The 26,888-nt window shown below is 56.3% G+C and overlaps 1 protein-coding gene across 5 annotated transcripts in view; it reads left to right on the top strand.

Moving 5' to 3' along the window:
- GRAMD4 (GRAM domain containing 4) overlaps nt 1-26,888 on the top strand; it is an 87,976-nt gene that overhangs the window by 52,918 nt on the left and 8,170 nt on the right. For all 5 annotated transcript variants that reach the window (XM_036760854.1, XM_036760857.1, XM_036760852.1 and 2 more), the window contains exons 4-14: nt 11,466-11,586; nt 15,515-15,588; nt 16,394-16,526; nt 17,284-17,309; nt 18,096-18,187; nt 21,097-21,188; nt 22,466-22,514; nt 23,257-23,328; nt 24,111-24,154; nt 24,348-24,457; nt 25,060-25,214. In XM_036760854.1, coding sequence (XP_036616749.1) covers nt 11,466-11,586; nt 15,515-15,588; nt 16,394-16,526; nt 17,284-17,309; nt 18,096-18,187; nt 21,097-21,188; nt 22,466-22,514; nt 23,257-23,328; nt 24,111-24,154; nt 24,348-24,457; nt 25,060-25,214 — 968 coding nt within the window. The remainder of the gene's footprint in view (nt 1-11,465; nt 11,587-15,514; nt 15,589-16,393; nt 16,527-17,283; nt 17,310-18,095; nt 18,188-21,096; nt 21,189-22,465; nt 22,515-23,256; nt 23,329-24,110; nt 24,155-24,347; nt 24,458-25,059; nt 25,215-26,888) is intronic.

The raw sequence follows: 26,888 nt of genomic DNA, 5'->3' as shown, positions 1-26,888 counted from the left end.
TGTTGAGATCACCAGGTTGTCACCCTTTGAATTGCCTCCATATTCGGTGTGTGGTTCTTCCAGGATCTAAAGCAGGGATAATTCTTGGCAGGTTCAAGTGCATCGGGAAAGGCAGCCAGGGCTGTTGGGTTTTAAAATGCCCAAGAGTGATGGGGGGCGGCGGTGGCCCTCAACCAGCCCATTCCCCTCTGCTTGGCTTCAGAGGGCAGAATGAGAAGCATTCAGCAGAACTTGCTACAGATGGTCTCAGATCTGGGTAAGGAGCAGCTTGCTGGCCATGAGAGCCATCCCCCAGTGAAACAGGCTTCCAGGTGTCCTGATGGGCCTGAGCCCCCAAAGCTACTGGCCTCCTGGGTTTGGAGCCAGAAGGGACCTTGGAGATGAAGCCCAGCCTCGAGACTGAGGCCAGAGAGATTCAGCTGTGGTTATACACATAAGAAATGGCAGTGCTGAGATCTGAAACCAGGTCCCCGGATTCATAACCCACTGTTGTTGGTTTTTTAATTTTAATTTTTCTCAATTGCTTGTAAAAAAATTTAACATTCATTTTTAAAAATTTTGAGTTCCAAATTCTCTCCCTCCCTCTCTGCCTTCCCCTTCCTTGAAAAGGCAAGCAATTTGATACAAGTTTTTGGTCTGACATCAGGCAAAACAGTTTTCCCTATTAGCCATGTTGTGGAAGAAAATGCAGACCAAAAAAAAAAAAAAGAAAGTAAAAACAGTCTGCTTTGAGCTGTGTTCAGACTCTGGAGGGGGAGAACATTTTTCATCGTGGGTCCTTAGGATTGTTGAGGGTTGAGGGAGACGAGGTCCAGGAGCCCCAAGACTGGAGTTCCCAGACAGGGTCATTGAGAGGGAGTGTCCCTCAAAGACCTGAGTACTAGAGAGGGTTGAGCCCTCTGGAATGAATTCACGATCTCAAACATTCTTTAAGTCAAGGTGGCAAAGATTCATTACGCTTTATAGTGGACAAGAGTTCTTAGGGAACCTAAAACCTTACAGGGCTACAGGGAAAGTTTAAATATGAGATTTGGGGGTGAAACCTTTCAATTAGGTGTTTTGGGGTGGGATTAGGGAGTGGTTAAGGGGTGGTCAGTTCTTAAAAGAATATGTACTTTTTGTATCTACTGCACAGCTATCTTACCCAGAGTTCACTGGGAAATAGCCCAAGGGGGGCTACCTGGAGATGTGGTTTTGACTGTGAAATATCACTTAGTCAACCAAAGGTCAGGGCTGACTGGGAATATCCAGGTTGCTTCCATCAAATGTCTTGTTAGATAAGATGAGTGTAAGGGAGGATACATTTGACTACGTCTAGGATACATATCAGGAAGGTCAATAAGTATTAAATATTGTTACGTCCCAGGGCACTGCCAATTAGCAATACACAGGGAGTCCAAACTAATAAATTCTATGTGTGCAGCTGGCCGCAGGATCGGGAGGAGAGATAAGTGTTTTGCTAAGGCGTACTGCCCATGAACTGGAGAGAGACTGTTAGGGCCAATGCTTTGAAGCTAGGGAGAGATGTGATTTTAGAACTGGGGTCCAGGCACAGGCACCCAAGCAGAGGCTAAGGGGAAATGTGATGTTAGAATTAGGGTCCGAGCGCAGGCGCCCCATCAGGATCATTGTCTCAATTAGAAGAGCTAAGTCATTCCCAGCTGATCATTGTTACAATGTTGCTGTTACCGTGTACGCTGTGCTCTTGGTCCTGCTCACTCCATGTTGCATCAGTTCATACAAATCTTCCCAGAAAACCTCATGTTCTTGATGTCACTCCGCAGCCCCTGTCCACCGCTTATGAAGGTTAAAGGCCAAAGCCGAGATTTATAATTGGTGCCTATGGGAGAAAAGGTGGGGATAGAACTCGGTGGAAGAGAAAGAGCAGGTCGGCCCACGGGCTGGGAGGTTGTACCTGTGAGGGAGAGTCATGGTCTGTAGTGGGCCTGGAGCAGCCATCTGGAGCTCTACAGTGTGAATGCTGGGTCCAGGATTTGGTCACTGGAGGAGGGGGAAGGACAGGGTCATACCTGCGCCTAAGGAAGAGCTGAATGGGGAAATGGGTTGGGGGCGGGGCAGGCATGTAGTAATCCAGGTGGAGTCAGGGCAGGGTCACAGGCTGAAGGGGGAATTTGCCTGACTTGGAGATAGATTTGTTGGGGGCAGGAAAGGGGAGGTAGCAGTGACACCGAGGCCTCAAGCCTGAGGATCCTCCACAGGATATAGGAAAGTTGGGAATGGGGGAGGGTTTTGGAGAAACGATAATGAATTCTGTTTTGGACATCCTGAGATGTTCAGTGTTCCTTTGGTAAGGAGGCCTGGAGCTCTGGGCAGAGGTTGGGGCCGATGATATGTAGATCTAGGAATCATGTGCATAGAAGCTGATGTAGGGAAAGAAGAAGAAAGAGAAGGGGAGGGAAAGTGAGGGAGAGGGCCGGGGCAGGGTATGGACATGGAGTAGGGTCACCAAAGGAAGCTCAGGGTCCATGGAGGCCAGTAGGAACCTGAGACTATATGCCTCAATTTTCTATGCATGTAGCCTCGGGGCACTGGCTTCCTGTGACTGGCCTTTACAAGAACATGGAAACCCAAATGGTGGCCAGATTGGGAGTAAAGCATTAATTTCTCTTGGGGGAGAAAAGAAGCAAAGCTTCCTGATGCAGTGGTCCTCAAGAGAATATCAGGCAGAGCATAGGTGTTGGGATTCCTGGGCCTGGGTCACTGGCCTGTATTAATAAACCTGCTCAGACTTTGTCCCTGGGATCACCCAGTGCTAGGAGCTGGGCAGGCTGGCCCCAAAAACCTGCCTGCCACCATGCTTCAGGTGCCAGCCTGCCTCAGGCAGCCACCATTTGGTGGGGGTGCAGGAAGAGCTGGAGATTTGGGTTACCCTCCCTTTAGGGATCAGTTACCAGATGCCCATTGAATAGAATTACCTGACTGTGGCCAAGGTGATTCCCCACTCAGCTTCCAGATCTGTAATCTGGGTGATCAGATGGGGAAGATTGCCTGGATGAATTATCAGGCCCCTCTCAGCTCTGCCATCCCGAGTTCTAAGGCCCCTCCCAGCTCTGCCATCCCCAGTTCTAAGGCCCCTCCCAGCTGACATTCCCTGTTTGTAAGGTCCCTCCCACAGGGGACTTTCTTTGTTCTAAAGTCACCTTGTGCCCCACATTCTTCTCTGCTCTCCCTGGGGCATTCCTTGGTGGCTGACCCTGGGGTGCCAGGCATGGGGTAGGCAGGTAGACCAGATGCGGGGTAGGCTGGCGTGCCAGGCATGGAATGGGCGGGCGTGCCAGGTGTGGGGTGGGCAGGCATGCCAAGCATGGAGAGGACATAGGGGCAGAGAGGTGTCCAGTTTGGCCAAAGCCCTACTGGTTGGGAAAGCTGGATTAGAAGCCTTGGCTCTCCCCACAAGGGCAGGCTGGGGTGTCAGCGAGTGCCCTTCTCAGTCAGTGACTGCAAGCACTTCTTAGTCACCTGCTTTGGCAGAATAGGTGGGTGCTCCTGTCTCCACCCTCTGAGAGTTTCCATCCATTCTCTTGTGGGAGATAGCAGCACTGGGCCCATGGGAGGAAACAAGGCTTGTTCCCCCTAGAATCAGCAGACCTTTTGCTGGGGGGAGGTGATCAGGCTGGGCACTGGGGCAGGGCTCCGGAGGACAGGGGAGGCACCTGGCAGGGGCTCCCTCACCTGCCCGGGGCTCCCTCACCTGCCCTGGATGGGCCCTTGGACCGCCAGACTGAGCCCCACCCCAGCTCCCCTGTGGGCCTAGAAGAAAGGCATTTTGTTTCAGAATTTATCACTTGACTTTTATTTTTGGCTGGAGCTGGGCATGTTGAGTCCTGCGCCAAGAGGATTCCTTCGGGAGAGTCTGCCTTTAACGGCTTTAAAAATAGCCAGGAGCTCTATCTCCATTCACTCCCAATTACTCTCTTATCAAGGCAGCATCATTGCGGGGAATGAAGAGGGGAAGGAGGCCTCAGAGACCCCATGGCCTCAGACTTCCCAGCACAAGGCCAGTTTGGGGAGGGGGGTAGGTTCTAGAGATGGAGCTGGCTGCAGGCAGTTGGGCCTGGGTTCAAATCATCTTACGGCCTGTGGGACCCAGGGCAGATCCCTTCTCCTTCCCAGGCTTTAGTCTTGGCTTCTGAGCTCCAGAGCTCCGGGATCCTCGGATCCCTGGCCCCACGAGAGGGCCGTGACACCAACATAGATCATGCTACTGTGCAACATTACCCGCCAAGCCTCAGAGACAATCAGACAGTGTAAGGCCTGAGGCTTCCTTGGCTCCCCATCAAGAGAATGCTTCCAGCCCCTTAGCTAAGCCTCACAGGAAGGAGGTGGTGAGCTAGAAGGTGTCTGCTTTGTACTCAGAAGGCAGAGTGGTCTCAGAGACAGCTGGAGACACCGAGGAGAGAAGCGTTGTCAGGGTGGACCCTGAAGCTGAGATTGGAGCCAGAGAGAAAGAAGTCCTCCTCGTGAGGATCTCTGCTCAGCCGACATCCGTGCTACATGGGCAACTAGCAGAAACTCTCATGCCCAGAGCAGTAGGTAAAGCTGAGTAGGGGAGTCCTCAAAGGATCCAGAAAAGTGTGCACAAAAATTATAAACAAGAATGCTCCCCAGCACTAATAATAGAAGAGAAGTGCACATCCAAACAAGCCTGAGGCTTTCCCTTGAAAATTAGCAGAGATGACAAAAGACAGGTATGCTGTCAATGCTGGACAGGTTGTGGAAAGCTAGGCACGCCGATGCATTATTAGTGGAGCTGCAAGGTGAGCGTTTTGGAAAATAGTTTGTAATTAGGCAAATCAAATGACAAAAATGTCTGTGTCCCTCTGTCTGGAGATTCCACTGCTAGATACAGACCCCAAGGAGGTCAAAACAAAATATTTTCACAGCTCCACACCCCCAAATAGTGAGAGCCCCGCTTTTCTGGTAGCAAAGATCTCAAGCACTTAGGGAGTGTCTAACCAAGCTCTGCAGTACCTGGGTGCTCTGACTTTGTCTTGGGACCCTGTTAAACACTTTAAAATTATTAAGGAGCTTCTATTTATGGGAGTTCTATCTGCTGGTATTTACTAGATCAGAAATTAAAACATCTTTATATTGTTATGCAAATGGTCTCAACCTCAAGGACCACCTTCCGGGAGCTGCTGTCCAAGCTTAGTGGTGAGCTAAGAGAAATGAAGTCAGAGGAGCCGAGGGCAATTTCCTGAAGTCTGAATACAGCCCGTTATGACGAGGAAAACAAGATGCAAACAGCCAGGTCCAAGCCAGAGCCGGGGGTTAACAGGACAGATTTGAAATTCCTTGCTAGTAGTGGCCCAGCTCAGGGGCAGACATGACCTACTGGAGCTGGGGGGGCAGCGTTGGCAGAGCAGCCTGGAAGGGGAGGAGGGGGCAGCGGGTGGGGGCAGGCTTAAGTTCAGAGTGGCATTCGAGGACCAGGGGCGGGAGGGACACTGGCGGTCCTGCAGAGTCTGGAGGGAGACACGTTCTGCATGCCGATAGTCATCCCTGGGCTCAGGCTGGGGCCTGGAGAGATAAGGTTTTCATTGGAAACACCCACTTCTCTTCTCTCCAATTGTCTGAAAATTGGCCGCCCCATCTCTTTCCCTCCCGTGATGGGAGAGAGGGAAGTCGATGACTGGGGACTTTGGCTGCCTTTGTCCTGTGCAAAGCAGGGGATGCGCTTGGGGCTGTAATTGACCTCAATCTGTCACTGGGGGGGAGGAGAGAAGCTGTTAATGGCCCATCTCAGCAGTGATGGGGATGGGGATGGGGGTGTAATCATCCCTCCAGGCAGAGCTGGAGCCAGGGCCAGCCTCCAGGGGAGCCCCATCTGCTGCTGCGGGGCTGGGCTGTCAGACCCCCATGGGGAGGAGGGAGGGGCTTGGAGGGGCCCAGTGCCCAGCCTGTGCACCAGCCAGAGCTCCCTGAGGGGGCAAGCCATAAGAGGGGCGCTTAGAAATGGGGGGTCCAGTGCAGGGGGACAGGAATGGGGAGGAGGGGGCTTGGAGGGGCCTAGTGCCCAGCCTCTGCACCAGCCAGAGCTCCCTGAGGGGGCAAGCCATAAGAGGGGCGCTTAGAAATGGGGGGTCCAGTGCAGGGGGACAGGAATGGGGAGGAGGGGGCTTGGAGAGGCCCAGTGCCCAGCCTCTGCACCAGCCAGAGCTCCCTGAGGGGGCAAGCCATAAGAGGGGCGCTTACAAATGGGGGGTCCAGTGCAGGGGGACAGGAATGGGGAGGAGGGGGCTTGTGGCTGACTTGGGCTGAACACACGTCTTCAAGTGTGCGATGGGGAGAGGGAGCAGATCTGTATTGTTTGGCCCAAGACAGACACCAGAATGGTGGGGTGGGGGGAGAGCAGCAACGGTCTCAGCTCCATTCTGTTCTACCAGAAGCCAGGGAGACACGCCACAGAGTAGAAGTTTGAATGGAGAAGTTTATTAGCCGGCGGTCATTCGGGGAAATTATCCCAAATCAAATGAGCACGTTTGAAGCGAGAGGGTAGTTTATATAGACAGTACAGGATTCAGTGCTTAATTATCTCTTGAAGTTTACGTATGTTACTTTGCAGACTCAGCAAGCCTGTGTTATTTCACTTTTTATGAACCTCCTGAATAGATTGTGAATACAACACATCAGATAGCTGACAAAGTGTCAATTGGAATTACAGCCCAGGATCCCTGTGTCCATCTTGCCATAACTCCCACAACAAGGAAGGCTCAAGATAAGGCAGAAGTCATATAATTCAAAAGAATATCTGGGGCTGAGGCTTTCATCCTTCAAGGCCATAGGCAGACCGAATGATGCTCCAGCTGGGTTTGTTGAGACAAGAGATAGAGTTGTCTCTCAGCCCACTCAGTTAGACAAAGGAAGATCGTTAGGCTTTCCTGGTAATTAGCTTACATTCCTTGGAAATGTCTTAGGGGCCCAGGACACTCACCAAACGGCAGGAACTCAGTCTGTTTTTTTTTTTTTTATGCAGACTGGGGTTTGCAGTTAGGGGCTGGGGGGCAGGATTTTTCTAGCAATAGCTGGCTACTCAGGTATCACAATTTAAGGGAAAACTTCCTAATGCTAGATCTGAGGTAGTGAGATCCCTGTTGTGAAAAGTGTTCAAGCAGGGGCTGGATGAGCCTGATTTAATGGGATTCTTTTAGTGGGTGAGAAATTGCAGGGAGGTTCCTCCCTTATTACATCAGTCATCTCTTAAGCACCTGCTGTGGGTCAGGGCCTGGGCTAGTGTTCAGAATCCAAGGAAAGATGAGAACAGCCCTGCCTTCAAGGAGCTGACATTCTGCTGGGGAAGGGGACAAGTGGGCAAGCTAGGAGGCGCCCCAGTGTGTCCAGGACTGGGAAGCTCCCGTTCCTCCTGAGGCTGCCTGGTACCCTGTGGACAGGGGATGGGGGCAGGGGGCTGAGCTTGGAGCTTTGTTCCGGGTGGGAGCACAGCACTGTGGGTGGCCTGGTGGGGCTGGGGGCGGGGGAGCCCATTGCAGGGGCCCAAACAAAGGCCTGGGTGGTGGCTAATGATCTTGGACTTGACTGTGGCCTGAGCAGGAGCCACTGGGGGACCTGGGATCCTTTTCTTCTCTCTCAGGGGAGGCTGGGATGGGGCCTGGTCACACAGCTTTTTGGCTGCATACACCAGGAGTCCCGGGTTCATGGCCTGGCTCTGCCACTTATGAGCCGCAACCTTAGGAAAGTCACAGCCTATTGGAGCCTCAGTTTCCTATCTGTAAAATGTGCTGACAAGCCTCGCAGCTGCTACCCCAAGGGGTCTCTGTTCTGCTTCTGCACATGCCCTGTGTGGGGCAGGCTGGCATGGGGGAGGGGGGCCTGAGAGTCCCTGCCTGGCCAGGCTTTGGGGTTCACAGGGCACTTTACAGCCATTAAGGTCTGATTGTGGCTGTGGAGCCCCCCACCCCCAACATGGCTCTGCAGGGAGCCGGTCTTCTTCCTGAGTCTCATTCCCTTTTCCAATGATCCTGGCTGTCCAAGAGTCCCTGGGATGATGGGGGCAGGGAGTGGAATGGAGAAGTGGGATGGAGCCGAGCTGGAGGAGGGCTGGGAAAGTCAGTGCCCCCCCCCCCCCCACCCCGGGGAGTCCTGTGGAGGCCCCAGTGAGAGTGGCCCAGCCAGGCCAGAAGCTGAGTCTTTCCTGGTTTGTATTGACAACTTATCTTTTTAAATCCCGTCATTTGCAGACACAGCACACACCCCCTACAGTGAGCCATCCCTTGTAACAGACCTAAAAAGAGGGGAAAGGCAGAAGCAGCCACTGCACAGCATATTCAGCATCCCACACCTGCTGGCCCCTACGGCTCACCTTCTCAGTTCTGAGCCCCCCTCCCCCATCCTAACATTCCCTGTCCTAAAACCCCTCCCAGCTCAGACAACCTATAATTTTAGGGAGATGTATTTCCTAAAATCTTCTCATCACCTTCATAAAAACCTCCCCCACATCAGTCCACTTTGGCTGCTATCACAGAAAGTCAGACCTGGAAGGGCCTCCAAGGGGATCTAGTCCGATCTGTACCGATACCTTAGCCCTGACCCTCCCCCATCCTGCCTTTCCCCAGCTCAGGGTTGCCCCTCCCCCCAACCTGTTTTCATTCAAACAGAAGGGGCAGGCAGATACCCTGCCTGTGATCTGGGATGGGGGGAGGGGCAGAGAACCACGGGGTCAGACCCAGGGAGGCCCCTTTGCCACTTAACTGGAGAACAACATTGAAAGGGAGTCTCCCGTGTGGGGTAGGACAGCACATGGACACCAGAGATGTCAATCAAAACCCGGGTTTAAAACCATTACAGCAGAGTCATTGGGGAACGGGAAGGCTTGGCTTCCTGAGGGGCTGGCCATCGAAGGAGGCTAGGAGCTGTCCTGAAAACCTGGGGTGCTGAATTTAGGCACCAAGACCTCATTCACTGCCCCAAGTGTGGAGGGAAGGCCCTCTGAGACCCAGGCCACAGACCACCCACCGAGGGGGCAGAGGGGCCGTGCCTTCCTGCCCCCATGAGAGTGAGGGGCACAGGCACAGGGGGAGGAGACATGGGCAGAGGGGCTGGGGGAAGAGGAGGCCTAAGAGAGACATTTACAGCTGGTGCCTCAGTGTGGCCCAGGAATGTGGGGTGATGCAGGCAAGGACAGTGAGTCAGGAGGAGCAGCCCAGGAATGAGGGCTCTGCAGAAGCAGGATTCAGGGGTATCACTATTGGGGGGGCACGCAGGCCAAGGAAGAATCCCTGGGTTGGGGAGCAGAAGACCTGGCAGTGCCAGCGCTTCTGAGATGGGTGACCTGGCCTGGGTCTCAGCATCCTCCACTGCCAGAGAGGGGCTTGGCCTGTTCTAACCTCTGCTTCCACAATTGTGTCAGAGAACATTGTTCCCTGAGCTCCTGTCTCCTGGAAGCCAATGGGGCTTATTTTCCCAGGCAGGGCTTTCTCGGATGCTGATGTGGAAACCTGGCTTGCTGCCCTGACCCCTGGGTGCCCAGGGGGGCTGGGGCTCCCTGGGAACGCTGCTGGCAGCCCTGGCATGAAGTCCAAAGGCTTATGGGCTGGTTTCCTTGGTTCACTCATGTGGATCCTGACAGGCCTGAGTAGCTGGAGCAGTTGGTGCTTACTCATTGGGGGCTGGGAGGGAGGCCTGTTTACTCTGAAAATAATCTCCATTTCCCAGCTTGCTCACTCTGGAGGTTGTACCATTCCCAATGGCTAGCTCATCTTGGGAAGCCTAGATGTGAATGAGGAAGGGAGAATGGAAACCCAGGACATCCCCTTCACCACCCCTGGGCTGGGCCTCTGCTTCCTTACCTGGGGAGACTGAGGCACGGGGTAGGGTACCATGCCCAGGCTCACCCAGGCATTCTGGACGAGGATTTCAAAAGAGCAGAACTACACGTGAGATAGACGTGAGGCCTCCCCAGCCAGCCTTGGCCTAGTTTATTTTTCACGTTATCTTGTTATTCAGAGCAGACGTTTGTAAAGCACCTTCCTCACCACAGCCCCTCGACAGAGGGGTCCTCAGGCCATCCTAAGCCCCTGCCGTCCCCCCCACCCCCAGCTCAGCCTTGGCCCAGCTGCCTCCCCACGCTGGCTTGGCTGCACCCCAGTACTTGCTGGGGATTTGGTTTTGAGTTCTACCATCTGGAGAGCCAGTGATGGTTGGGCTGGGGACCAGGAAGGGCCTCCTGTCCTCAGTATCAACTCTGAGAGAAGGTCCCGTTTCCCCTTGTGCACCAGCCCATGGCATCCAGATCCAGGCCCACCCAGCTTGGGGAGAAACGGTCCATGTCCCAGTTGCTTGCTGGGGCTCTGCAAGGGAGAGCATTCCCTCGTAGGTCCCTGGTCAGGGAAGAGAGAGGCCACAGCATGGCTGTGCAGGCAGACGGGGGGGGGGGCCCTTGGGGACTGAGGCCTGCCAGTGTAGGGGGGCTGCTCCCAGGGCAGCACTGGCCAGCTCTGCCAATATGGCCTATCCCTGGCCTAGAGACTGCTGTTCCATTTTGCAGATGAGAAAACTGATGCTCATAGTAGCAGGGCTCCATGGCTTGAGTCCAGCTCTTGGCCCTTTGCCCTAGGGGAGAGAGAGAAGCCAGAAGACCCAGGTTCAAATCCCAGCTGGGCTCAGAGGCAGTGCCAGGGCTCCTGGTAGGTGGGCCACCCTCATCAGGTTGTACTGCCATGTTTCAGTCACTCTCCCTCCTTGACCCAGAGCAGACACTTTGATCACAAGTGCTCAGAGGGAATTTTGAGTCCAACAGAGGGGAACCAAGGTCCAAGGAGGGCAGGGTGTCAGCTTCTGAGGCGAGCCTCAAACCCAGGCCCTCCAGTTCCAAACACTTTCTGTTGTTGTGCCCTCTTGCACTTGTCCAATGACTGTGGCCACTGGGTGAAAGCCTTGGGCTCCCCATGGCCTACCCCCAGCTTCCACCCCCACAAACACCTGCCTGGCCCACTGGCCCTTAGCGAGTGTGGGAAAGCATAAATGAAGGACTCGATGGCCTCTGTGGTCTTCAGTCCTTCCACCGTGTACAGGGAACTCACCACGGGTGTGAGTAGCAGGGCTCAGAGAGGGTTTGCTCAGTGAGTGTAACCCTGGCAGGTCCCAGCCCCAGGGGCCAGGAAGCCAGAGCCTGCTCCATGTCTGTTCTAGGAAGCCCAGCCCCTAGTGTCAGAAAGGCACAGGACCGCATGGGACAAGGGAGGGGGTTTTTAGGGATGCCATTGTCTGTCTGGTAGGGTGGTGATGGGTTCATGTTGGCACATTGGAATATTTAGTGAATGCACTCTGGGCTCCCCAGAGTATTGGGGCACATGAAATGACAGGGGCTCCCAGATCACATTTGGGGGTCCTGTATGGGGGGCGCTGCCCCAGTCCCAGGATGCTCCTGGGGGAAGGGGAGGTTCTGCAGGCCAGCGGGAGCTCACTCTCTCCCTCTCTGCCAACAGAAGAGGAGCTGCGGAAGTTGAGGGAGGAGACCAACGCCGAGATGCTGAAGCAGGAGCTGGAGAAGGAGCGACAGCGTCGACTAGAGCTGGAGCAGAAGTTCCAGGAGATCCTGAAAACCAGGCAAGGGCCCAGCGAGGAGCTGAGGGAGGGCCAGGAAGGTGTGGGGGACACTGGGAGCAGGAGCTAGAGGCCCCCAGGGATGAGCAGCCTTGGAAACACGGAAGGAGGCCCCTCGGACGTCCAGACGACTCCCCCAGTCTTCCCCAGACCTGCCTGGGAAGGAGCCGCTCCTCCCCTACAGAAGCAACCTGGGCATTTCTCCAGTGTTGAGAGCCACCCTTCTTCCTTAGTGGGTAAAGTGCCGGGCCTACAGTCAGGAAGACCTGAACAAATCCAGCCCCAGACACTGTCTGTGTGACCCTGGCCCAGTCATTTAAGCTCAGCTCCCTCAACTGCCAAAAGGAGATACCAGCGCCTACCTGGCAGGAGGGGAGGAGCCAATGAGATATGTTTGTAAAAAGTGCTCAGCACAGAGCCTAGCACATAGTAGGGGCTTTATAAAAGCTTAGCTCAGTGCTTTCCCTTCAATCCTCAGCCCAGCCCCAGCGCAGCCCAAGGCAGCCTTCATAGCAGCCCGGGCCAGCTCAGTGGCCACCACCTGGCACTGTCCCCGGCACTGGTGCTGACTCAGCTCACACTTGTTTGCCCTAGCCTGGGCCCAGACTTGGACACAACAGCTCCCAAGGAAGCTCAGACCCAAAGCCCAGCACCCCCGGTCTGTTGCTTTCATTTTAGAAAACCCTGGATGCTGTGTGCCCAGTGACAGAGGGGATAACCCCGGCTTTGCAGTCAGACCTGGCCCAGGCACCTGCCCTGCCCTGAACCTCTGCCTCCATCACCATCCTGTGGGAGGCGGGCACACTAGAAACCATCCAGAAATTCCTGTAGAGTTGGCATTGGGTGGGAAGCCCCTTCCCTTTGGGCCTGTTGCGGAGCAAGAGACACTGGCCAGAGGCTTAACTGAACCAGAGCTCTGGGGGCAGTGGTGCCATCTGAGTCCGGGGCTGCTTCTGCCAGATTAATCTGGCTCCTTTTCTTCACATTTGCTAAGGAGACATTTCACAGGTGGCTTAATTTTCACTTTTAAAAAAGTGTTTTGGTGCCCACATCTAAAAGAAGAATAAAAGGAACAGCCTCAAAAATCTGTGCAGGCAGGGCCTTCCGGCCCCAAACGTTTGTGCCCTTTGTCTGTACGTTTGTGCGTCCACACATGCACAGGCTGGGACCTGATGGCCTTGTTTGTGGGCCCTTTGCTGAGCGTGGCCCAGAGGGCTGAGAGGAGGTGGGCTGGGCCGGCCTCCTCAGTCCAGGTCCAGCGTTCACGCTCCTGCATCGATGCAGGGATACAATCATCACGCAGCACCTACTGTGTGCCAGGCATTGGGCCAAGCGCCTCCCAGTAGTACCTAGTTGGATCCTCACAACAACCCTGGGTGGGGTGTTGTTGTTATCCCCACTTTCTGGGCAGACAGAGGGGAAGTGACTTGGCCAGGGTCACACAGTTAGGAAGTGTCTGAGGCCAGATTTGAACTCACCACACTGCCAGGCTGCCCCCAAATGAGACGCTGTTTGAAGGACTTTGCTTGACTGTGCAGATTTCTTACAAGAGTTGTTCTTTTTTGGCAGTGGGAGAGGAAAGGTAGGGAGGGAAACATTGCATTCTGCTTTAATTCAGAGTCCTGGCCCGCTTTGGGTGGCAGCCTGACAGGGTCCAGGGAACCCTGCCCGGATTCTGAAGGAAAGTAGCTATTGTGAGAGATGCCCAGTACAGTCACTGCCAAACCAAGGCCACAGATCCACAGCCAAGAACCTCTCTGGGCTCTGTCCGCCTGTGTTAACCTAGAATCCCCCTGAGGACAAGGGCCGAATCTCCTGGCTTTGTCTCCCACTCGAAGTGTTTAGTAAAGGCTTGCTCTGTTCATGGAATGGTGGGGCTGGATCATGTTGCCCAACCCGGGAGAGAAACTGAGGCCTAGACAAGGAACAGCTGGGCCGGAGCCTCTGCCCCTGAGCCCAGCATTCTGCCATCTGCACTGAGCTGCTCTGGGAACGGATGGAGGCCTTAGGGTGGGGGTCACATGTGGGACCCCCCCCCCCACAGTGGCCCCCATCCCCAGTGCTGGGGCAGAGCCCTAAGCATTCCTGCCATGGCAGAGGGGGAGATAAACCCAGTAATTATATTTTTACAGAATCTTTTCTGTTTAAGGAGAAAATCTCCTGGCCAGCTGCCAGGCCTCCCCGAAGGCACAGCTCATGTTTTATGGATATGGAGCTAGGTGCTCATTAGCAGGGGGAAGCTCTCAGCATGCCCCCTCCCCAACAGCCCTGAAGCAGGCTTGGCCTTTGTTTATCTCCGGGTTCAGTGGGTGGGACCGAGATGAGCTCAGAGGATGCTGACCACCAGTCCAAGGTCGGGAGTGGGGGGGCCCTTTTCGGGTTTTCCCACAGCTGCCTCCCACTGGGAGTGGAGAACTTAGAAAAGAGAGGAGCCTGAGGACCCACCTTGTTAGGCTCAAAGAGGCTGAGGACAATGCTGGGCTTCAGCCCAAGCTGCCTCATTAGCAGGAGTGGCTATCTGGGCTGGTGCAGTGGCCACCCAGAACACATCCTAACAGACTGAAATTCTGCCTTCTCCCATGGCCTGGTGGGTAGTTTGGGTGAGGGGTGAGGAAAGCAGCTAAAGGTCCTGGCCTAAGGAAGCAGCCTTGCCTGGGTAAGAGCCTGGGTGACTCTGAAGAGCTGGGTTCAGATCCTGGCCTTGCTCCTTTCTTATGCTCTGTGACCATAGGAAAGTCCCTTTCCATTCCCCAGCTGCTAATGCTCTAAGGTGACCTGGCATCTAGGCCTTGTGGGACTTCAATTGACCGTGTCCTCTGTCAGATCGGAAGCTCCTGGAGGGCAGGGTCCAAGGTTGTGCTTTTCTTTGTATCCCTGGTGCTTAGACCAGCCTGGCACACAGTAGGCACCCGGCGTCTGTTTGGTGCTTGTTTGGTTGCTGTGTTTTTGCAAAGGCCACGGATGTTCTTGAAGGGGTCCTTGCTCTGATCTGGGCTGACCTGGATGCAGCTCATATTCTGTGCCCAGGAATGAGGAGGCCCTGCTGATTGGCTGGGGTTTCAGTTGCTCCCCAGTGGGTTCCTCTGGCTCCCCTCCCCTGGTGGGGTCCTCCAGCTTCCCTCCTGTAGTGGGTCCCCTCTGGCTCCCTCCCCCAGTGGACTCCTCTGGCTCCCCTCCCCTGGTGGGCTCAGGGTCTTGGGGGGTGAATGTGCCCGGGCAGTGGTGCCAGCTGGCAGTGACCCTCAGTCCTACCACTTCCTTTCCCACATATTGAGCCTTGTTAATAAGGCAGAAGTGAAAGGCAGGGAAAGCCCTGGGGGGAAGGAGAGATGAGGGGTGAGGGTGGGGGAGGGGTTTCTTTCCATGGCCCCGGTGGTCCAGGAATCCCTTTCCCCTCAGGTGGGGCAGGGCAGGGGAGATTCCCCCGGCCCCTTGTTTGTAAGTGGGTTTGGGGAACTAAGGGTCCTGGGGTTCAGAGACCCGTCCACCGCCTTGCCACTGACCAGTCTTGACCCCAGGACTGTGACCGCAGTCCTGGCAGTCTGTTAAATGCTTAGCACAGTGCCTTGGCACCTAGTAGGTGCTCAATAAATGCCTTTGCCCCCGCTGCCACACCCTCACTGCCTCTCAAGTTCTGATTGAGAGCTGACTCCTCATTAAGTGACGGCTGCTAGGCACTGCTGCCTTTACCGCAAAATCTCTGTGTAACAAAGACGCTGCTGTCCCCACTGGGTCTGAGCAGGGCATGGATCAGAGATGGAAGTGGGAAGGGCACTGAGGCCACCTGCTCTTTCTACCGATGAGGAAGCGCCCCCAGGGAAGGGACCTTGCCCGCAGTGTTCGTCGGTGGGTGGTCGTGGTGTTAGCCTTCAAGTGATGAGAAGCTGCTGCAGCCTCCTACTAAGCGCTCTTTCTCTCCCCCCCACAACAGGGCCGAGGAGCCACCCCCCCAGCAGCCTCCCAAGGGACAGGCGGCGGCGACAACACAAGCCAACCACGGCTCAGGTGCGTGTCGGCCTGGCCCTTCCCCGAACAGACATCCTGTCTGTACCTGTGTCAGTACACAGGGCTGGTGGGCTTCAGGGTTCATGCCCAGGCCCAGGGCACCTCTCCCTCCCCTCCCCCATAGCCAGGGGTGTGACCCAGATAAGCCAAAGCACCATCCCTCAGGCTTCCTCATTGACCGAGTGGCACCTAACCACAGAAGATTGGAGCTTTGAAGAATCTCAGAGCAGGGAGGGGCCTCAGAACAGGGAATGTCAGAGCTAAACAGGAAAGATAGGAGAGATGGGAAGGCCCCTCATTATCTAGTCCAACTGCCTGGTTTTACAAAGGAGAGAGCCTCTCTGTAAATTAATAATTCACCATTCTGGTTGATCCTTTAGTCTTGTGAGTCTGCTTAGCATGCATCTGTTCCCCTGAGTCTGAGCGTCTCTGGGTAGGCCCTTAAAATCGCATTCTGGTTCCCTGGGGGTGCTACACTTCAGGAAGGTTCCCCCATGAGGCTCTGCCAGTGCTCGAAATGCCGGCTTCTTAGCTGCCCACCTTTCATTCTTCTGCCACGTTCCCCTTTCCTATCTGCGCTCTCTGTCTCTCTCCTCCCCCTTCCCTCTCCCCCTCCCTCTCCCTCTCTCTCCCTCTCCTCTTTCCCCTCTTACACACACACACACACACACACACACACACACACACACACACACACTCTCTCCCTCACCCCAGCACATATTTGTGCCTTGGTCCCTAGAGAGAGCTGCCCCACCCTGGTTTGGCCCCACCTTTGCCCTTCATTATTTTCCTGTCTTCCTCCCAGATAAACGCAGCCACACGATGTGCTCTCGAGTTCAGAAGTGGTTCTATGATAGATTTGGGGAATACGTGGAAGATTTCCGGTTTCAGCCTGAAGAAAGCACAGTGGAGACCGAGGAGCCTCTGAGTGCCCGGAGGTACCCCACCCCTACACCCGTGCTGCCATGGGTGCTGCAGTGGGCGGCCTCCCCTGGCGCTGCTGGAGCCCCTTGGACCTCAGGAGGAATCCTCTACTTTTTCTCTATTGAGGGGTCATAGGGCTAGAGCTGGAAGGGTCTTTCAGGACCCTCTAGGCCAATCCCCTCTTTTTATAGGTGAGGAAACTGAGGCCTAGAGTGAGTGAGAAGGCAGAAGTAGAGTGGCAAGCCTGGGGTTTGAGCTCAGGGCCCTAAGTGCCAGTCTAGGGCTTCTCCAGAGGCTGCCCTGCCCCTCCCTCAGGCTTCCCGGCATCCTCCAGGGCTCTCTTCCCCGAAGACGGCTATTCGATGGCTGAGAGCAGCTTCGTGGCCTCCTAGGACTTGGAGCGGGGTAGCCCTCCCCTGTGTCAGTCGCCCCCTCCCCTGCAGCTTGGCTTCATCCTGAGGCATGGGGAGGGTCCAAGGTTCACCTGGTCATCCAGCCAGGACAGGTCAGATGTGGGACTCGAACCCAGGTCTCCTGGCTCCCTCCACTACAGCATGCAGCCTCTACTAGGAATGAACCACCAAGGGCTGTGTCAGCCTCCTGAGGAGTGGGCTGTGGTGTGTGCTGGGGGCGCCCTTCCAGCCCTAGCCTCGCCCCCGTCTGAATCCAGAAAGCTGCTTGGCCCTGCTGGCTGAGGGCAGGGGCCTGGAGCCCTCAGTGAGTAGTTCCTGGGTACCCTGCCTGGACTGAATAGCGTTCTCTCTCTTCTAGGTTAACTGAAAACATGAGGAGGCTGAGTAAGTGCCGGGCCACTCTCTTCCTGACCAAAAGCGAGCCCCTCCCCCCTTGTAGCTTCTGAGAATGAGCGGGTCCCACGGCGGCCTCGGGCCAGCTCTTCACAGCTGGGAACTGAGCTGCGTATGTGGCCAAGGCCCTGGCGTTCTCTGCAGGCTCCAGCCCCCCCCAGGGCCCTGCCCAGATCGGGAGGGGCCAAGAGTGCTGCTTCTGGGATCCGAGCCCCTCAGGGGCTCCCCCACTGCCTGGGTGACACCAGGAAGAGCCCATTTCTGTGAATCACAAGGGCACTTTCCTCCGAGCTTTCCTGGGGGATTAACCATCCCTCACCCACTTAAAGGGGGGAACTGAGGCACAGAGGTTTTTTTTTATGACTTGCCCAATGCCACACAACTGGAGGGCCAGGGCCTGGACTAGAACCCCGGGTTCTGATCCTCAGTTCCACACTCTGGTCAGTGCAGCATCATGCTACCATCCCCCCTGAACATTACTGATTACTGACCAGAGCTGGGGGGCAGTGGCAGAGCTGGGAGCCTCCAGCAGAGCCCCATCTCCATGCACATGGGGAAGGAAAGAGAAGGGGCAGCCCCTGGGCACCAGACCAGGCCCCACGGGGTGGCAGTGGGAGGAGGTCCCAAGCCCAGCCTGACGTTCTTTTCCATCCCTCAGCTGCTAAGGCTGGGGATCTTTGACCAAAGCTGACTGTGTCCTTTGACAAGCTTCTGTGGGAAGTGGGGGACGGGGAGCCGCCAGCCTGACAGGGGAGGGCACTTGTGCTTTCTTTCCAGAACGTGGTGCCAAGCCTGTCACAAGCTTTGTGAAGAATCTCTCTGCCTTATCTGATTGGTATTCTGTGTACACCTCTGCCATTGCCTTCATCGTAAGTGGGTTTTCTGGGGGAGGTACCCTAGGGGATGTCACCATCCTCGAAGTATTTGGGGTGCCTTACCAATTCCATTTGGGGTCATCCAGGGAACTTCCATAGGCCAGGGCCTTCGGGCATGGAGCAAGGATCATTCCTTTGTTAATTTTTTTATTCCTGCCGATTCACCGATCCATACGTTGAGTTACCCATGCCATCCAGCCAGTCCTCTAGTCCTCCATCTGTCCATCCGATCCTCCCTCCATCCATCCATCCATCGATTCATCTGTCCCACCATTTGTTCGTCTGTCCGTCCGTCTCATCATTTCACCGGCGTTTCTTGAACGTGTGCCTAACACTGATCAGACACTGTGGGGGTGGCTTGGTTCTTTTATATTCCCCGTATCTCTAGCATTTCTTCCGAGGGTTCCACACCATGGTTTATAACTTAGAGCTGAGTCTGTAGCCAGGATCCCTGAGCTCTGAGGGGCCTCAGAGGCAAGAGCCAGCCTGGCCCTCTCCAGCCTCTCCAGAAATGCATGTGTGGCCCCTGCTTGGCACCTTTCAGGCTCCGAGGCGTTCCACATTGGGACCACTCTCAGTTCTGGGAAGCTCTTCCTCACGGAGCAGAAGTCAGCTTCCCTGGAGCTCCCCCTGCTCCTACTCCTCATTCTGCTCACTGGGGCCCAGCAGGAGCATCTCTTCCCTCTTCCGCTGGACAGCATTCCAAGTTCTTGTGGCCATCAGCCAGTCTGCAGAAGACATCCTCTTGGGCCCTGCCACTGTGGCCGCCATGGTCCCCTCACTGCCTGCCAGCTTCCCCGTCTTTCCTCAGCTGATGCCCTGCACCACTGCAGACAGCAGGACGGTCACCTCCCCGGGCCCAGATGCTGCACTCTGCTGACGTCGGCCTCCTCTTCTAGCTCCTGGCTTGATCTCTTCTGCCAGTGGAAGCCATCTCTCCGTGGACTGGGCCTCCCCACGCCTCCCCACTTCTCCTCATCCTAGGCTTCTTTTTTTAATCACAAGTTAGAACTCTCCATGTATTGCTATTCAACTTAATTTCACTGGATTCATCCCCTCTCTCTTGCCAGCTGGGTCTCTGGTTCTGGGCTGTGCTGGCGTCCTGACTGTCATCTGATAAGTTGGCTGGCCCTCCCAACTTCATGACGTCCAAGGCATAGACTAAAGTATCCATCAGGGCCGAGGCAGGGTCCGGGGGCACTCCACCGGAGATCTCCTTTCATGCAGGAAACTCCTCTGTTTTCTCTGATGGGTGATCCCCGGGCTTCTGGCTAAAGGCTGGCAGAGATGGAGACCTCACCCCAATGTTCTTGGTTCACCCCCGGTACTTGTGCTCTGCAGAAGTTTGAGCCCTCCCCTCCCCAACAGGCCTTCACAATGGGGACACTTGGAAACAAGGCTGGGGTCCGTCCCCAGGCTCACTGGGGGCCCCCTCGAAGCAGCATGGCAGGAGTAGGGGGGCACCCACCTCCCACTGACAGCCCTTGGCTAATGGCCACTGCCCCAGTCCAGGGGGTGAGGGGGCCCACAGACCAGAAAGGCAGCCGAGACTCTTGGCAGGCCACTCCCTGGCCTTCCTGGTCTGCATTTCGGGAAAACTAGAAACTATATGAGGAACACAAGCATGTAATCTTCTCAAAGGGATCACGTTCCTTAATGAGAACGTGACCTTAGAGGCTCTGCTGTTTACTGAGCTAATGTCTGTGCAGAGCACAAGGGGTCCCTAGTGCTGCCTGCAAGGGGGATGCACCAAGGAGGCCAGGGACATGTTGGGTGGCAGACCCTGCACATGGGCCCACCTGGATCAACACTGTTGCATTAGGAAGTATTTCTTAGGGGATTCAGAGAGGAAGACTAAGCAGTACTTTCCCTGGAGGCGTTCTCTGGCCTGAGGATCCAGCCAGCTAGGAATTCTGTGTTCTCTCTTCCGGCGCTAATGTTCAGTGTTCTGAGGCTCTTCCCAGCTCTGACAGTCCTTGTTCTAGGTTCCCTCCCAGTTCTGACATTCCTTGTTCTAGGTTCCCTCTCCTTTGACAGTCCCTGTTCTAGGTTCCCTCCCGGCTCTGACATTCTGCGTTCTAAGGACCTGCCCAGGGCTAACCTTCTCTGTCCTAAGACCCTTCCCCATTGGATATTCCCTGTTCTAGGCCCCTCCCAGCTCTCTGAACTTTTCTGTTCTTGGTTGCCTCCCAACTTTGACATTCCCTGTTCTAAGGCCCCTCCCCACTGGACATTCCCTGTTCTAAACTCCCTTCCAGCTCTGACACTCACTGTTCTAGGTTCCCTCCCACGTCTGACATTCCTTGTTCCAGGTTCCGTCCCAGCTCTGATACCTCCTGTTCTAGGTTCCCTCCTAGCTCTGACAGTCCTGGTGCTAGGTCCCCTCCAGGCTCTGACATTCTCTATTCTAGGTTCCCTCCTACCTCTGACACTCCCGGTGCTAGGTCCCCTCTCAGCTCTCACATTTGGTCATTGTCCTGGACTGAGTATCTTCATCTTGCTTCCCTATCAGCTCCTTCAGGACAGGCAGGGTCTGCTTCTTGTGTGTCTTTGGGGTAGCATCTTATGGAGGCCTGGGAAGTAGTGGACAGTCCATCAGTCCTTCTCTGATTCCTGGTTCATCTTATCCCTAGCTGGGGGCTCTGGTTTTGCCAGGGCACTGGAGCAGGTTGAGGAGGGCTTTGGCTGCACATCCCCATGCTGACCCCTGGCCCCTGCCCCCTCTGCCCTGACACTCGGGGTGGGCCCCCCATGCTGACCCCTAGCCTGAGGCCATGGACCCCTCTCTGCCCTGACACTTGGGCAGTGGGCTGCAGTTAGGTCCCCTGTGTTGACCCCTGGCCTGAGGCCCAGGAGCCCCCGGCAGGTCCATGACCACTGTGTCTTCTGTGCTCTCTCCACAGGTCTACATGAATGCCGTGTGGCATGGCTGGGCCATCCCCATGTTCTTGTTTTTAGCCATCCTGAGGCTGTCACTCAATTACCTCATCGCCAGGTACTCCCGCCATGGCTCATTTCCCCAGGTCCCATCCCCAGCCTAGTTGTCCAAAGCCGGTGAATTGTGCCAGCATTAAGCCGAGTGGAAGAGGCATCCAGCCCACAAACTCCCCCAGGCCCAGGGCCCCACATAAAGGCCTCCTGGGGACCCCATTGCCGTGCTCTGGGAGGCTCATCCGACCAGCCCCTCCCTCCTCCGTGGGGCCCCCTCAGCTTTCAGTGGCTCTACCAAGGTGGCCTGTGGGAGGGTCGTGATGAGGAAATGGAGACCCAGAGGCCTGTGACTTAGCCCAGGGCCAGAGAGGGGGTTGGGGCTGGGCTTCCCCACTTCCCATCCTACAGCTTAAGGCTCTGACACTCACTTGGTTTGTGGCTCTGTGACTTTGTCCCTTCCCTCGGATCAGAGGGTGAGGGTCTGTTTGGGCAGCAGCAGAGTCCCGGACACTGGGTCCTGCCCCTCTGTCCTCTCCCAGCCACACGGGGATTTTGTGATGAGGAGAGGGGAGGGGACAGGCCTGGGGGAGGGAGGAGGCCTCCCTAGGCTTGGGGATGAGGCTGCCAGCTGTGCCCGTCCAGGGCCGAACTGCTGACAATACTGAAGTTGAGAGGCTGGCTGTGGAAGTCCTGAGGCCTGTGTTCCACTCTCAGGCTTCTCCCAGTTCCCCAGGCTCTTTCTGAGCCAGCCCAGGGCTCCTTGACCTTGGGGAAGGACAGGAATGACCTTGGTTCCTGTGATGGGGTGGGAGGCGGCTCAGAGCTTCTGGCAGAGAAAGCTGTGGGGGAATCTTGGGTCTTAGAACAGAATCTCAGCATTTTCGGGGCTGAGAGGGACGGCCCAGACCACGCCATCCAACCTGCCCAGTACATCAGGAGTCTGGATTTCTAGAGTCCAGAAGGGAAGCTTTGTTCTTGCCAGGGTCCACGGATTCCAAGAAGCCTTTAATGTCAGAGCCAGGAGGAGCCTTCAAATATAGCATATGAGAGATGAGAGGCCTTAGAACAGAGACCCTCAGAGCTGGAAGAGGGCTTAGAACATGGAACATCATGGAAGGGGCCAGAGAGACCACCCGGGATCGACCTGAGAGGGCCATTCCACAGATGACAAGCCTGAGGCAGGACCAGGCGAGGACCTTGCCCATCAGGGCCTCCACCAGGGTTTCCTGTCTTCCAGATTAGAGACCAGGCACAGTCAGTCTGTTGGTTCTTACCCCAGTTGCCTGGGGTTGTGAAGGCTCTGACGCTAATGGGCTTTTCCTCCTCTTTGTGTCTTGAAAGGGGCTGGCGGATCCAGTGGAGCATTGTGCCTGAAGTCTCCGAGGTTGTGGTAAGTTTCCTATGGCTACGGGCTGGCTCTGCCTGTCCGCTGCTCGGCCAGGGCCCACTCCGGGCCCAGGCTAGTTTACCCCTGCCGTGGCTTAGCTCATCCCCAGGCCTCGACTGGGCTCAGCCCTGCCCAGCCACTGCAGAGGATGGGATGGTGGGGGGGAGGGTCCTTCCTCTGTTCCCTCAGACATGGGCACTCTCCTCTGTCTTGGGGAATCACACATTCAGCTCCCCTGTAACTGTGGGAAGGGTCATGGAAGATCAGGGCTGGGAGGGGCCTTAGAACAGGTGATGGCAGAGCTGAGAGGGGCTTAGAGTAGAGATGATCAGACCTAGGAGGGGCCTGGGAACAGGGGATGTCCAAGTTGGGAGGGGCCTTAGAGCAGAGATGGTCAGAGCTCAGCCTCTTCTCAGCGAGCAGTAATGTGCCCCTGGAAATCTGTGAGCAGCAGAGTAACATGACTGGCTTTCTCTGAGGGAGAGTTCAGAGTCATGAGGGCAGTGGTGACCCAGCGGGGTAGCCTTCTCATCCTGGAAGGTCGTGGACTCACCTGCCCCGTTCTCTCTCTCTCTCTCTCTCTCTCTCTCTCTCTCTCTCTCTCTCTCTCTCTCTCTCTCTCTCTCCCCCCCCTCTCCCTCTTCCCCCTCTCCCCCCCTCTTCCTTCTCTCTCCTCTCTCTCCCTCCCCCCCTTTCCCTCCCGTCTCTGTCCCCTCCCCTTCCATCACCCCCATTGCACCCTCAGGAGCCTCCAAAGGAAGACTTGACAGTATCAGAAAAGTTTCAGCTTGTGCTGGATGTGGCCCAGAAGGCCCAGGTACCGCTCCCTCCCTCGCTTTGTCTCTTTGCTGCTAAGGACAGGAAGGTGGTAGGATTGGCTGGGTGCCTCCGACCTCCTTGTCCACCCTGGCCTCACGGCCTCCTCTGGGAGCCCTTCCTTCAGATGACAATGGCAGCCCAAGAGCAGATGTGAACAGGAACGGTCCAGGGCAGCTTTCACTGACCGCCATCCCTCACGTCCAGGGGCTGGTCGTTTGCGGCCTGTAGGTGGCTTCTCTCTGGTGGCACAAGTAGGCTCCCTGATCGTACATGGGCCGGCCTGGGGCTCCCGTGAGATGGCGGGTGGAAATACACAAAAGCGCCATATTGACGCCGCCATCACTCTCCGCACCTGCCACGTGCTGGGCGCTGGGGACGCAGAGTCCCAGGGGAAATTGCCCTGCCCTGGAAGGGACCCCCAGACCACCAAAGGGCGAGGGCCCTTCCCGTGCTCTTGGACCCACATCTGTGACCCACTTAGGACAGGCCTCCCTTGGCAGCATTCGTATGTTGAGCTCCTCCTTCATCTCCGGAGGCACCCCTCATGGTGGGGAGGCTCCCGGGACATCTGATCAGTCACCACAAGTAATTCTGAACTCACCAGACCATTTCTGGGGCAGAGTCTGGGTCGAGGGGCATCTTTCCAGGATCCTGGGAGAGTTTGGTGACGGCCATAACGGCGGCGGCCGATGGTACCAACGGCTCAGGAGCCCCGGGTGCTCACACCAGGTCCTCCCAGAGGCCATCCACATGTGACTCCTTCCTGTTCTTTATTTTTAGAATCTGTTTGGGAAGATGGCGGACATCTTGGAGAAGATTAAGAAGTGAGTGCGATGGAGGATGGGAGAGGGAGGACGAAGGAGGGAGGGGGAGGGGGGAGGACCATAGAAGGAGGAGGGATGAGGACAGACGGAGGATGGGAAGACAAGAGGATGGGGGAGGGAGGTCCAAGGAGGAGGAGGGAGGACATAGAGGGAGAAAGGCCATCCAGACGCCTCCCTCTCCTCCTTCCTCTAGCTTGTTCATGTGGGTCCAGCCCGAGATCACCCAGAAGCTCTACATCGCACTCTGGGCAGCGTTTCTTGCCTCCTGCTTCTTCCCCTACAGGATTGTGGGGCTCATGATGGGTAAGTCAAGGCTCCCTCTGCCCTCGAGGGCCATTAGAATGGAGGCGGGACCAGCCACAGCTGGGGGTCACTGCTGTCAGGGCCCTCGTCAGAGCTGCAGGGAACAGCTGGGGTTCCCAGGCTCTGCCCAACTTCTTTGTCGCCAGCTGGGACAGCAGCAGGTGGAAGGGCACATGCTGCCCCTCCCTCCCCCCGGGACACTGTAGCGGCCACTGGCCCCATTTCTCAGATGAGGAAGTTGGCTGTCACAGCCCGCTCATGGGGGTGATGCCAAGGGCTTTTTCTTTTCCTTTTGGGCCAATCAATAAAGATGCCAGGCATCATGCTAAGCCCTGGATTACTCACACAATACATGTGTGTGCTCGTGCACATGTACACACTCAGACATGTACACTGGCGTGCACTCATATGCTCACACACACAACCCTAAACATGCGACCTCGCTCCACAATGCCTGGTGGCCTCAGCCAGACAGGCCTCTGGACCTGGCCGACTCCATTCCTCCTGAAGGCTACCGTGAGGCCCTGAGGAGGGGAGCCCTGCCACACAGGCTGGACTCCGCCCAGGCCCACCGCTGACCGCTGCCTCTCTGACCTTTCCAGGCCTCTATGCTGGCATCAAGTTTTTCCTCATCGACTTTATCTTCAAACGCTGCCCCCGTCTCCGAGCCAAGTACGACACCCCCTACATCATCTGGACCAACCTGCCCACAGATCCCCAGCTCAAGGAGCGCTCGGCTGCCACCGTGACCAGGAGGGTGCGTGAGTACGGGTGGTCTGGGGGAGCCCCCCTCCCCTCGGGAGTCAGGCTGGTAGCCTGGGAGGTGACCCAGCTCGGGCCCCAGGACCGACGGCCAGCGCCCACATCGCCCTACACTTATGGCTTATGCAGACAACAGGTGGCCTCCCTGGCAGGGTGGCAGGGCGAGGAGCATTCTCCCTGTTGTACATGAGTGGAAACTAAGGCTGGGGAGCTGAGGCGATTTGCCCAAGGATGTAGAGATAGCCTTTAGAGCAATGCAGGGGCTAAGACTTTGTCAGTCCAGTCCAGGGGTGGACAACTCAAGGCCACATGTGGGCCTCTAGGTCCTCGGGTGTGGCCTTTTGACTGAGCCCACATTTTGCGGAACAAATTCTCTTATGGAGGGTATTTGTTCTGTTGAGTTTGGATTCAGTCAGAGGGCTGTACTTGAGGACCCAGGGGGCCACAGGCTCCTCACCCCCGGTCTAGTCTGAGGGGCCTCCACTGAAGACAGAAAGTCCCAAGGGAAAGGGAGCCAGGCCTTCTCCAGCCTCCCAGCGGCCTGGGCCAGGGGGCAGTCAGTCAGCCTCCCCTCTGGTGCCACCCCAAAGGCCCCGTGCAGGAGGAGGAGGCACAGCCCCGCTTCCTGGGGCCTTGTGAGTGTCCTTAGCAGCAGCAGGGGCTGCCTTGGAGACCTTGGGCTATGCGTGGCCCAGAGCCCTCATTCCTTACCTCATGTCTCCTCCCATGGCCAGGTGGGAGGTACAAGGATTGCCTCAGTTTCTTCATCTGTAAAATGCTGGAGTCTCCTTTATGGAGTGCAGGGGCCATGTAGGATCTCTAGGCCTCAGCTCTTTCTCTAAATCTGATCCATGAGTTGGACCTAAGTCTTGGACCCCCACTCTCCGACTGCCTTCTCAGAGATCTGGGGCTTCCGTGTCACAGAGCCAGAGGCATCAGGGGGCCGGGCACCCTGCATCAATGTCGTGGGGGTGCCCTGGAGCAGACCGCTGTTCTAACTGAGAACGAAGATCTGTGGGAGTTCCCAGGGTGGGCCGTCGGCCGCCCAGACACCCTTTGCCCAGAGTTAGGGGGCAGGCTCAGCAGCCACTCAGCCCCACAAAGCCGCTTGCCCGCTGTGCGTCCGCAGTCCTGGGGCCCGTGGGGCTGCTGTGGTCCTGGGGCCCACCATGTGTCCGTGGTCCTGGGGCCCCCTGTGCGTCCGTGGTCCCGGTGGCCCCAAAATCAGTGACATCCTTTCCTTTGTGTTCGTCAGTGTCACCATGTGTCTGTTTCCTTCCCGCCAGCTATCAGGGCATGACAAGGTAGGGACCTGAGTGTGGGCCTTGGCCGTTCTCTCCTCCTGGGCTGGCTCCCTGTGCCCCCTCCTCTCCTCTTTCCCCCTAAAAGCTGCTTGCAGCTTGTCCGTCACTGCACAGCCGGCATTTGACACCCCAGAGCTGAACTGGACGCTCCCCTGCCCCTGGCAGATGCCGCCGGGGGCCAGTCTTGGGCTGTGTCTGTGCCGGACAAGACGGAGCTGACTCTGGCTCCTCCCTCCCTGCTGGGCAGGGCCAGGACAGACAGGCTCAGAGACATCTCCAGCCAGGGCTGGGGCAGGGAGGACCCGGCCTCGTCCTGCCCACAACGTTTTGGCCACTCTGACCTGCGGCCAGAGGGGACCCTGTGT

Source organism: Trichosurus vulpecula, chromosome 5 (genome assembly GCF_011100635.1).
Source record: "Trichosurus vulpecula isolate mTriVul1 chromosome 5, mTriVul1.pri, whole genome shotgun sequence".
Lineage (NCBI taxonomy): Eukaryota > Metazoa > Chordata > Mammalia > Diprotodontia > Phalangeridae > Trichosurus > Trichosurus vulpecula.
This window is presented reverse-complemented; position numbering and strand designations above follow the sequence as displayed.